The 13,009-nt window shown below is 36.7% G+C and overlaps 1 protein-coding gene across 1 annotated transcript in view; it reads left to right on the forward strand.

Moving 5' to 3' along the window:
* Positions 1-13,009, forward strand: part of NVL (nuclear VCP like) — a 44,112-nt gene that overhangs the window by 22,301 nt on the left and 8,802 nt on the right. Inside the window, exons 18-19 of the mRNA XM_075042561.1 lie at positions 1,365-1,464; positions 9,358-9,464. Of these exons, the coding sequence (XP_074898662.1) occupies positions 1,365-1,464; positions 9,358-9,464 (207 nt within the window). The remainder of the gene's footprint in view (positions 1-1,364; positions 1,465-9,357; positions 9,465-13,009) is intronic.

The following is a 13,009-nucleotide window of genomic DNA, read 5'->3' on the forward strand; positions in this document are numbered from 1 at the left end:
AGGAGCATAAGTGGAATACATTAGACTTCAGAGCTACTCCACGTGTGAAGTTTCCTCTGTTTTTTATGTAGAGGAAGTGCATCTGTTTTATGATACTGTACTGGTGCATATATGTTGATGGTTGAAAGAAAAGATGCTTTTTTTCAACAGACAACTTGAGTACAGTACTGTTCAGATATTGCCGTCAATGACTTTAACAGAAGGACTGTTGTAGTTCTTGTTCATAGGAGAGAGGAAGTTTGATCAACTGTTTCTGAATTGTAGCTTGTCTTCTGAATTTGCATACTTCACTTCCTATGAAAGATAGCCAAGCTGAAAAGTTCAGACTTGACTTCTTGAATGTCCTTGACTTCTTGAATGTCCAGAGCCATAAAAGATGTCCAATACGAGGCACCACAGTAGGCATAGATGGTAGCCAAGGAGGGGCAACAAGTGTACTTTGGCCTCACTATATTTCACTTCTGTGGTGGCAGCAGCAGGCAGCAACTTGGTGCCTAGAAGCCCACCCTTGCCCTTCACAGCCTCATTTAACCGTGTAGAGGTACTGTCTGGGCAGGAGACTGGTGACTTTATTACTCAGGCTGTGATACTGGTGACAATCCTTGGGATTCGTAACTGAAACTCAGGGGCGTTTGGTGTTTCCACTGGCTCTTTGAGACCTATGTGCATTTTCACCTCATCTTAATTTTCCATAGGTAGATTTATATTTTTGTATGTTTAAAATAAAACAGTAACACTTAGAACAACATTCTTCAAAATCATCAAGCGGTTTTACTGCATAATTGAACTCTTGTTCTCCAGCTCCTCTGCTTTCTCTCTGTCTCCCCAACTCTAGAATGAAATTCAGATTAAGGTATTGAGTTTGGTTATAGGATATCACTACTATGGAGTTAACATTTAACTCTGAGTAGCTAACCTGCTGAATCTGTTGTTTCAGAAGTTTCAATATTTGGAGAGACACCCCACCCCCCAAGAAAAAAACAAAACCAAAACCCCCACCAAAACCCAAACCACCTGAATATTGAGAAGTTTTGGGTGTTCTTGTTGAGATAGATGAGAGAATGATTAGTATAAATATCTATATGTACTTCTTTGAGTCCTTCATTTTTAATGGGAGAGAAAATGTTTGCCACATGTTAAAGTGTGTGGCAGGTGTATAGGTAGCATGAATTTGAGGTGGAAATGTGCTAATAATATGGTAGTAGAAATCCAGAATGCAGCTACATTGGATGTGTGAAAAAGAAACTTTTTTGTTGAGTAGTATTTCAGGGCAGGAAGTTAGTAGATCTTTTGTTTCTTTTACTTTGAAATATTCACATTCCCACTGCTTCCTCAATTTTGTTGACAAGTTTCTCCTTTTAAAGTCAGGAGCCAGTGTCCGAGTAGTTAACCAGTTACTCACAGAGATGGATGGTCTGGAGAATCGTCAGCAGGTTTTCATTATGGCTGCCACAAACAGGCCTGGTAAGGACCCAAAAATCATGAACAAGAGAAATCGGACATCCTTGGTTCTCTTGTAATGAAATTGTGTGTTCTTACGTATTTGAATTCTATAACTAACCTTGTTCTGTACAGTGTCTCCTTGAATCCAAACCTTTTCTGATAGATTAATCTGTTCCACATTCTTGTGACAGCGTAAGATGAAGCAACCTCTTTAAAATGTGTCTTAATTAGCATCTGATACCATTGCTGTAAAATGCTTTGAAAGACTTTGACTTAATTGGACTTTAGATTATGTCCTTGGAACATGAAAGAACAAAAAAGAACTGAAACATAAATTATATATTTTTTGCTTTTTGCATTGATTTTCTGTCCAAAGCAACCTTATAGTTTTCTGCTATTTTTAATTTTTTTGCCTTGAGGCATCTGTCTCATGTGAAATAATTTTTCCATTTGTTTATCTTTTGCTTCCTGGGTTTCACATTCTGAACTCAGTTCCCTCAGCCTGCTGTTCCCTCATGTTCTGTCAAGCTTTGATATTGACAGCTGTCTGTGCTTCCTTGCTGGCTTCTCAGTTTTTGGTAGCTTTTGCAGTTCCTGCAGCATCTTCGTAGTTAATAAGCTAAACACTGACATCTGCTTTGTAATCATCATGTGGTTTACAACCAACTTTCTACCTTTTTTTTTTTTTGTATTACGGAGAAGTCTTGTGTTTTGTACACAGCAAGAAACTTGTCTTTTCCTGAATTTGAACTCCATCTAGATGCTGAGCGTTAGAAGGAAAGGAATTTGTTGTCAATATAGAAACATATGCATATGAAGATTTTGCACTTCCTTGGTTATAAGCATTGTCTGAATATTGCAACTGAAATTAATTACAGGGTTACTAGTGTCTCTTGGTAAAACCATACTGGTGTAGGTACCAGAATTTTGGAAAGAACCTTTGCACCTAGAGCACGTATTTGGCAAATTACTGGTAACGACAAGACACAGTTAGTTGATGCATACCTGCATGTATTAAGTATGGACAAGATGTAGAATTCTGATGAGAAATGGCTTAACAGGGAAAAATAGTAGCATAGCTACTTTAGATATAAACTGGAAGATGAGAAATTTAAAAACTTGACAGATTGGTTGGGTCCTATAGGTTAAGGAAAATTTGGTCTGAAATCACCTAAAATAGGCAACTATTTTAGCTTTTTCCAAGAGTCAAAAAATTCAAAGATTTTGAGGAAAATTTTCCTCTCTCTTGAATTCTTTGCACCATGAGAGACTATCAAGCCTTCTACATGGTGAAGTATGGCAGTAGATGCTTAAATCTATATCTGCTTGTAGAAATTCTTTGATTTAAAGTGGTAAGTTTTCCTGGCATGAGCTTGATGATTCTGACCTATTTAATCTAATCTAGAAAAGAGAATAAGGTTATGCAATGTAGTACATCTATATATAGGTACAGTTGGATGTACCGAGAGTGTTAGTACTAGTGTCATCAAGTTGCCTTAGGAAAGAAATCTCTTGCTAAATTAGTTATGCTAGTGCAAGTATTTATATCAAGCAGCCTTTTTTGTTAGTGTTTCTCAGGGGCTTCGTATCTAATTATTTATGACAGTAAACTTGTCGTTATCTCTGACTGGTAGTGTGGGGTGTGAATTCCAACACCATTGAAGTTGAGGAAACATCCAGCTTGACTTCCTGCAGTGCCACCTCAGGTGTACCACAGGTACACATGGGACGAATACTTTTAGGGCCAGTGTGTGTATGTGGCACTGTTCTGAGGTAATGCCTCCTCTTGTAGATCTCATTTTCATGCATAGATGAAATAGACATTTGTGCAGTTGTTAGTCCATCTCTTTATAAGCCTTATACTGCATGCAGTTTTATCATTATGTTGGTATAAAATACCTTTGTAATGGTTTGGGGATTTTTTCTTTTTTTTTTTTTTTTTTTTTTTCCAGTTTAAAAAAGTCACTGTTGCCTTGTTGAGCTGCAGTGGTAAATGTACTGTTTTTACTATACTGGAATAGTTAAAATTACAAAACTTTCCTGAGTAATGCAGGTTGAACTAATATTTGAGGGAAGCTGGGAAATTTGTAAGGCATGAACTCAGCAGTATATTACTAGCCAGTGACATGGATGAAAAAAGTGAATTTGAGGTAAAATGCTAAAGAAATTGCAAAGGCAGGCATAATAAATGTAATCATCAAATTGAAGAGTATAAACATATCTGCAAATTCTGTAAATGGAAATGAATGGTATCTTGATAAAGGAGTTGTTTTGCCAACACAATAAAATAATTTTTTCTGAACAGCAAAGCATGATACATCCAACTTTTGCTAGAGGAGGCAGTTATCTATGCAGTTTGGATCTCTTGCTTCAGAAGGATATCAGCTGTGTGTATGAATAACGCTTTGGATAGGTTTAGACTACAAACTTTTGCTGTGATATTTGCATTTGTCAGTGTGAAGAAATGTAGTTTCCAATTGATGCAGCTTTTATCAGAACAACTTTTACTGAAGTTGTAGTTAAATTGGGGAAACCGATTTAAACCACGACATCCTCGTGTAGTTTATTTACCATTTATGGGGCTTAGGAAGAGGCAGTGTTCACCAAACTAAATTTTGCTAGCATGATCTGGGTAATTAATAGGAGCACACTGCCGGTAGAGAACAGTGAAGTCTGTGCTAGTAAAGCTCTCTTAACGCCCTAAGAACAAAATGTCCAAGCAGGGACCTGTGGGAGAACCATAGCTTATACTGGCTAGTATATTTAAATGATTCCCACAAACAATAACAGTTGTGGTGCCTGAAAAGCTCTTGTGCTTATAAGTCTGACATTTGTATGAAAGATTTTTCTGTCATAGTTATCTCGAATAGAGGTACTGGGAAGTTGTGTAATATAAATCTAAATAATACGTGTGTCCCAGCAGAACTTCCTGGAATCTTCCACTGGGCCAGTATTGTGAAGTGTGAGATCTCATCTTTTTTTTAATCCATGTCAGTATAATTTAATGGAAGAGAAAATGGCTTTTCAAGATGCTTCATTTCTGGAGTGGTTGCATGCATTGTAGCTTTTACAGTTGGTTGCTGGTACTGTTCATGACTGTTAGTGTATGTTGAGAGCATTGTAGTCTCAGAGACCATCATGCCAAAAGAAGAGTCTTCTCTCCTAAAAACATCATTATTATAAAGAATAATAGTACTACCACTAGGGTAGCAGTGGCTCCAACAGTTTTGGCATCAGGGTATGTTCCTGGTACAATTGTTCCAGTGAGGTGTTAGCACCTGTGACAAGGTATTATTGTGAAATGGTGGTGTTTTATATACCCTGTGGCTGAAGAATGCCAAATTCTTTTTTTTCTTTAATAATAGCCTTTAAGGACTTGGAACACTCTAATTCCCATTTTGCCAACAGGGCAGGCACAATAGATTGGTTCCTTTGTTTATCATATACAATCTGCAAGTGGTAATTCTTATTCTGGCAGTGCTGAAATAAGCCTTTGATCTGTCCTTAAAAGCAGGATATTTGAATGTTTTTTGCATTTACTCAGTGACTTTGAAAGTCCTCTATAGATCTTTCATGACTACTGCTAAATTAGCAGGGATGCAGTATTCCCAACTCAATCTCTTTCCACCTAAATGCAGAACCAATGTCAAACTTTGTCTGAAAAGGATTAAACTTTTAAAGCACTCAATGTCATTAAAAAGAGAGGGGGGGGGGAAGAGGCAGAAGTGTCATGTCCTGCTAGAAACTTTAGGGGTCAGAATAATTATATTATTTTTCAGTCTACTTCCTTCCCCAAATCCAAGACTAAATACTTACAAAACCATCAAGCACTACTGTTACTACCTTAGTGGTCTGTAATTTCCCACAATTTTCTAGTTACCAGTGTGAGTTTCAGTATTGGATACTGCTGCTTTCTGCTCTTGTCTTATTTCCCCAGGCTGTGAACATTCATAAACTCTAGAGAAATACTGACCAAGGCATCAGCAGCATTTTCTATGGGATCTAAGGAACTGTATGTAACCTGAGGAAACAGACAAGAAATCACTGAAACACTACAAACTGATAGTGATTTAAGGTTGACATAAACTGTGATGATGTCTTTGTTTTTATTCATGGGGTTTTTTCCTAGCTTTTTAAAATTCTGTTATCTTAGAGCATGGTCCTAGTTTCGGTGAGTTCTATTTTTCTTTAGCAAGTTTATGTTAGTTTTGTAGAGCTATTCACCTGAACCACATGTTTTGAAACAGTAAAAAAATAATCTTCAGTCTCTGACAATAGTTACAGTTTTGGTTTGTGTTTTTTGTTTGTTATGTTTATACCTGTTTATACATGTTGCTGAATTAAAGGCAAGATAAGATCTAAAAAAAGCACCTAATATGTGAGGCATAGAACAATTTCTTTCATGATAGTTCTAATTCACACAAATTATATTTCTGCATTTCACCAGCCCTTGAATGTTATCTATTTTTACAGTAACTTTAGTGAGTTCGTTTGTTGTGTAGGGAGCAAAGTTGTTAACTGCAGTGTTCATCTGGACAGCGTTCACCTTTTAGGGCTTCTGAGCCTTTGTTCCAGAATGTCACAAATGTGTTGGCCTTGATCTTGTATGCTTCAAATATAATTTTTAAAAGCTGTAGTGAGTATAGGAGAAGTTTGATGGACTCAGCACAATAGTTGTTGTTGCTGGTATGCACCGAACTTCCATAAATATTGTTGACTCCTGTACAGTTGAGATAAGACATGAATAATCAACTGGAAATTAGTGTGAGAGTAATAGATTTTATCATAGGACAATAGAATGTCACATTATAGGGATTCATGTAAAGACACTTTCAATGGAATTTAATGAAGAGGATAGAATTTTGTAGTTTGGAGAGCAGTGTAGCAAACTGAAATATTACATAATTCTCTAGAGGCTAGTGCCTGTTTTAACCTTTAAAAACATAGCAAGGAATGGATGTACTTTAAATGTCTTAATATGTCATTTTGCCAAATTATTTGGAAAATGGTACTACTGTCTTCTAACGACATAGTCAACACCATTGACTACATCAGAAAGCCAAGGCAGAAAATTATTAACTAGACATTTCTTTTAATAGAAGCGTATTCTCTCTGTGAGACAACTGCTTGGAAAAGAAATGCTCTGTGTTATCACGTTTCCATGTTTCACTTTCAAACTTCAGAGGTAATGATAGGCTTTGAAAGAGGTTACTATGATAACTACCTTAATTTCATTAAAATGTTAAATGTAGCTAAAGTTAGTTGACTCTGTTTAGATAAGTTTTGAGATAATAGATATGGAGAGAACATTATGATTTATCAGGATGGAATGTTTTGAAATTCCTGAAAGGGAAACATTATTCAATTCTTTTAAACAGATATGAAGTGTATCTAATGAGTGAGTTTGACCAATGAGTAAATACTAATTTTCCATGTTATGTGACTTGGATTTTCAAGAACTTCAGGCCCACCCAGGTCTGAATCAGCAGAGTGAAGTGAATTGAGTCTTAAGGAGATGGGGAGTGTAGATCTGTGCGTTAAACTTTGGTATGGTCTTCTCATTGTAAACCACCATCACTGCAGCTTATTGAATTATTACAAGTTGTGGTAAGTCTTTGAATGTGGGCAATGTAATCGTTTACGTACAAACAGATGAATGCATCTTTAGACTGTATCACTAACTTCGTATCATTGGACAGATAGCGTGGCAAGTGCCGTGTTCTCAGCATGCAAAATGGAAACAGTATTTTCCATATCAAGCTTAGTATTTTTAAAGAGCTTTTGAAGCTTTAGAATTGGGGAAGTTATCAAGTGCATGGTGTTCTAATGCAATCCTTACTGAGAGTATTTGTTTTGATGTTTGTAATTGATCTGTTGAGTGAACTTTGTCATCTCATCTTAATAATGTGGCAAGACTTCCGTCCACAGAGACACAAAAACAGGAAAGTGCACTTGTGCCAAAAGCAAGATAAAGTATCATATAGCACTATGGCACTATGCACACACATATAAGAAAGATGTTTTTGTCTGGGCCTGCCATGGCAGGGATTCTGTTTAACTCTTGTTTCATCTGCTCTGGATTAAATTAATACATCAAGTTCTTCCTTTTTTTCTCACCATTCTTGTTGCATTCGCAATAGCTGATTTTTGCCTACATAGATGCCTCTGGCCATGACTGCTATATCTTGGGGAAAAAATTGCTTTTGTCTAAGAAAAAGACAGTGGAGTGATTTTTAATGTATGCATCTCATTCTACTTTTTGTCCTTGAGTGTGACACCTTGAGGTGAGAGAAACTTGAACAAAACTATGCACATCTTTAAAAGGTGAATCAAGACTACCTTGTGATAGGATTGGGTAGTTGGAGTCTTGACAGAGTTAAACAAACTTTTTTTCATTTGCAAAAAAGGGATAGCTGTGCTTCTGTGCCACTGTTCTGGGGTTTGGGTGGTGGGTTTTTTGTTTTCTTTTCTTTTAAACATCTGTACAGTAGGGATTAACCATTTAACTTTTCTCAGTTCTTCACCTTTAATATACATGACTGCATGTAGTTTGTCTGCTAGCTACATTTTGTGAGGAGGTTGTAATGATTGTAGGGGTGTTGACAGCTTCATTTAGAGTCCTTGATAGTTCCCAGCTTAAGACTTAGGTGTAACTTTGAACTGTTATTTTTGGATAGCTTGCAATAGCTACTTAACACATCTATATAACTTACAGGCTTCAAAAAAGTACAGTTTTCTTTGTATCTTCTGTGGGTGCTTTTGTGACTTTGCTGTTCACATTACTGTAGTATGTAGGATATCGTAGAATCATTTAGGTTGGAAAAGAACTTTAAGATCAATTCCAACCCTTACCTAACACTGCCAAGGCCACCACTAAACCATGTCCCTACGTGCCACATCTACATGTCTTTTAAATACTTCCAGGGATGATGACTCAAAAAAATTCCTTAGTGAAATAGAGCAATACTGTCATTGGTCTGGGTAGATGGGGAAATGGGGCATCAAGAAGCGTTTGGAAACATAATCCAGGCAGTTTCTGCTCAAATACAGACAGGAATTGAGGTCTTTCCCAGGTTATATGCCCTCTTTGTATCTCTTGTTATACCAATATTCCTTAGTATTTATATCCTGACTTACTGTTTGTGGAAGTTCAGTATTGTAAGCCTGTAGTACTAAAAGGCTGCTAGACATTTCTATTACATTTAAGCTTTGAATGGTTTTCTAGAAGTGTTTGCGATGATTTTTGGTTTCTTAGTTCTCCACATGTAATAAAATTTGGAGTCTGTAGTTCTTCCTGGGAGACAAATTCTGTACTTTGCAGCTGCATTTTGTGGTTTCATGGGTTTCCTATTTTACCATTCAGAAAATTAATAGGTAGTAGAAATGCAAATGTCCAGTAGAATTGTTTAGATATTGATGCTTATGATTGGCCCTGTGTACTTGTTATTCTTAATTTATCACTGTGCCTTTCAAGCAGATTTGCAACAGTTACTATGGGTAGAGTTCCTTCCAACAGAACAAACTAGAAGCATTTTTTTCCCTTGTTATGAATTAATATGGAATTCCTCAATTGACCATGCTAGGTATGACAGTAAAAATGTTCTAGTACTGTATTGCTAAAGATAGTTGTCTTCATTTTTGAAGAGATGAAACTAGTATTTATGAGCCATCTTTGAGCAGATGTGGCTTAACTGTACTGGGTAATAGAGGCTCCTACCTGACAGAGATGAAACTATTTCAGTCAGCTATTTTAATGCTCAGAGCTTCATATCATGGCACAAATGCTTCTTTGAATCTTGGTACAAGTATGCGTGTATTCCTTCTTCTGTGTACACTTTCCTAAGGGTGTATCTCATTTCAGGATAATTTTTTCTTTTTTTTTTTTTCTTTTTTTTTTTTTCCCCCCTCCCTAAGATATCATTGACCCAGCTATCCTGCGTCCTGGTAGACTGGATAAAACGCTGTTTGTGGGTTTGCCACCACCTGAAGATCGACTTGCTATTTTAAAGACCATCACCAAAGTGAGTATTTAGAAATAAATCCTTATCTTGAATCTCAGTGGAATGATTTAAGATAAATTAAATTTTACAGAGAATTGCATAATCCCGTCTCATGAAACACTTTCAGATATTACATGAGGTCATAAAAATAAACCATCAGCCACATTTGCTGTTAAATTGGTCTGAGACTGCAAGGGCTTGATAGATCTTGAGTGAAGCAAACCTGTTAAACATAGAAGCTGCTGCCTTTACAGTCACAGTTTGAACAGTCACAGTTTGAACAGATTTAATTAAAAGATTCCTATCTGTGTGAGTAATGGGCCTCGAAGTGGTTTGTAAGCTTTTGGGGGGGGGGAGGTCCACACATTCACCAAAATGATTCACAATCTCCAGCTGTATTTGCTCAACAGTAATTGTGACACTTAATTGCCTTTAGGATTAAAGGAAGCTTGTGATGATAGAGGTTGTAGGTCAAAGTAAATGTGAAAATGTAAAATACCTGCCTTCATGGGTCCTCCCTGTGGTTAATGGCACATTCTGCCACTTCAGAGATTTGGATTATAGAATTCTATTTCAGTATTTCTCTTAAGTACGGTACAGTAGTAACCAAAGCCTTAAAAAAAGAACATACAAAGCATTGTAAATTACTCAGATATTTCCTACTTTTTCCAGTAGATCAACATTGATTGTTAAGAGCAGGTGTTCTATCAGATTATTTTTTTTTGAGCTGCAAAAGAGACCAGGTCTTCACTATAGAGAAGAGATAGCACTGTATTATGGAAAGTGTGGCAAAAATTATTTAGCAGATTTGTAAAAAGATAATTCAGACTTGCATAAGCATAAAGTTGTGGTGTACACAATAGTTAATCCATAGGAGAATTCAGAAAGTGAGAACTCACTCAAGCATGTTCCTTCATGCCAAAATGACTGTTCAAAAGTCAGACTCATTACAAATTCAGGATGGTAGACTTTCCTTCACTTGTTCTATGCATTACTTCATGGAGGAAAAAAAAATAAGTATGCCCCCTTTTGCTATTAGCAGTAGAACAGTTTATTGTTTCTAAGTTTTATAAAAATAGTTAAAACTTTTTACAACCCTGTTCTTAAAGATGGTTCCTGTTTGAAAGACCTAGAGGGAATTTGAGTGTTATATCCATGAGTCATTTTTCAAACATACTGTAAGGAATTATGGATTTTATTTTACCAAATTTATTTTTAAAGATAACTCAAAATGTTCTTTAAAAATTGGGCTTATATGATTGTTCTGACTTAATACAACCAACCTTGTTCTTCTGGAAGAACTGGGTAGTAAGGGTCTAGTCTAGTGACTGTCTAATCAGAGAAGGATTCTGGTACAGAGTTTACATCTGCTCTGTTTTTTAATGTACAGGTGTTGAGCCTTGCTCTACCTAATTTTTGCCAGAAAATCTTTGGAGATTTTTAACTGTCTCAGATGCTTTCGCTGTAATTAGTGGTGTAGGAAAATAGTGCAGCAAAGCTTGGTGCAAGACTTCATGGGAGGGGAAGGTGGTATTAAACAAAATGATTTGTCTCATGCTGTCATAGATTTCACTTGCTAATGCTTGTCACAGCCACATATAGTCACCCAGATGCATGCATCCAAGTGGTAGGGCCAGGATCACTTGTGTTCAACACTGAGAATAAGGAACTCTGTGTTGAGGCCTCATTTCATCTCTTGGCTTCCCCTTGACTGGCAATGACAAACTGGTTGTTAGAACTGTTTTCTGGGTTCCCTTTAAGAATCAAACAGTTCAGAATCATGCTTACTTCAGCTGCCATAAATCTTGGGCGAGGTTGCTGAAAAGTGTCTTTACTACCTCCTTCTGGGAATCTTTGTGGCTACAGTCTTATCTTCCTGTTGGGATAACACCAAGAGGAGTGGCACATAGGATGTGCTAACCTTGTCATTATCCTGTTATCAGAGTGTATTTGCTTTCTCCTGACAAACCATCTTTGCTGTGCCCTTACCTGATTGTGGGTCATCTTGTGATGTAAGCAATGCATTGCATAGTGTTTACCAGCTTGGTTCCTGTGGATCCTGTCTTTAGTTATCAGGGCATGTTATTTTTGGAATGCCAGATACTTCCATGCATACTTAATTCATACTAGTCTTAATATTTTGGTTACAAATCTTTGTAGTGAATGAGGTGTTAAGTCTTTAATGGATTTTTTTTTTCTCAGCTCTTAATTAAGAGGCCAGCAGAAATGAGATACAAACACTCTCTGAATGAGTCTTTTCCTTGTGTGTTTCCATGTTCATTCCATGAGGAGGCTGGTGCTGTTCTCACTACTTCTGCAGTCACCAGAGTTCTCATAAAGCTAGGCAAAGATTTGTTTCTAGTGCTAAGAACAAGAAATAGGTTGTTACTTTCTTTAAAAATGTATGGGAGTTATCTGCAAGAAGAACTTGGAATATGGAGAGAGGAAAATATGTTAAATTAACTGAAATGCCTTTTTTTTTTTTTTTTTTTTTGGTCAGACTTCATCCATGCATTCTAGGTAAGGAAATTTGAAAAATCTGTGTACAGCAACACTTGCTTAAATACGTGCTCAGGGCTAGATAAAACAAAATGTTTGGTGCAGATGTGGGTGGCTTCTGGGTGCTGGTATGCATTCCCAGAAGTCTCCAAGGAATACATGAAAAAGACGTAGAAACTGCGAATCGTTGCTAAGGGAAAACATGGATGCTTACAAAGGCAGCGTGAGGAGTAGAAAAGGGAGTTAGGGGGAGGAATATGTTGTAAGGAAGACAGACAGCTTGAACGTAGGTTGAAGGCTTGTTGTGAAAGAGTTTTATTTCAGTTAACTTGTACAAATCAGTCATTTTCAAATTACATATTAATTATGTAAGAGAAGCATGTCTTCACGTGTTTAAGTTACTAGTGTACTTTCCTGCAAGCTGTATCAAGCTTCTCTGGTGCACATACTGCTGAGCTTGTCTCCAGAGCAGGCAGATCATCCCACTCAAAAAATGGCCAACATATGTTGCTACTCAAAGCAATAGGTAAAACATTTATTTTTAGCAGAGAAGGTGTCTCTCTGGCTTGCAGTCTTGTACAACAATTACTAAAATATCCCATATGAAATTGTATGAGGCTTCCTTGTTTCCAGGTTGAAGTCTCTCCTTTCAAGATGTTTCAAAATCAGGCTGTTCCTTTTGTCTTTTTGTTGGGTTTTGGTTTTGGTTGGTTGGTTTTGGTTGGTTGGTTTGGTTTTTTTTTTTTTCCCCCTTTCTAACTGGTATTCTACCAAAGATTCATCCAAGATTGCTCCCTTACTCTGCCTAGTCCTTGATTATTCTACTGTCTGTTAAGTAGTCAAGGGTTTTAACTTGCCAGTTACTATATATTTTATTTTTTTCTTTTGAAGTTATTGTAGATATGTGGTATGTTAGTTCACCTGAAGAAGTCAGAAAAGAATTATAAGAATTTGTACTTTTCTGTCAAATGAGTTTCTGGCAGAAATACATCAATTGTACCAAAAAAAATGCCCTTTCATGTCTAAACTCAGATATTGTTTGATACTATAGACATCTAGAATCTCTG

This window comes from Buteo buteo, chromosome 12 (assembly GCF_964188355.1).
Source record: "Buteo buteo chromosome 12, bButBut1.hap1.1, whole genome shotgun sequence".
Classification (NCBI taxonomy): Eukaryota; Metazoa; Chordata; class Aves; order Accipitriformes; family Accipitridae; genus Buteo; species Buteo buteo.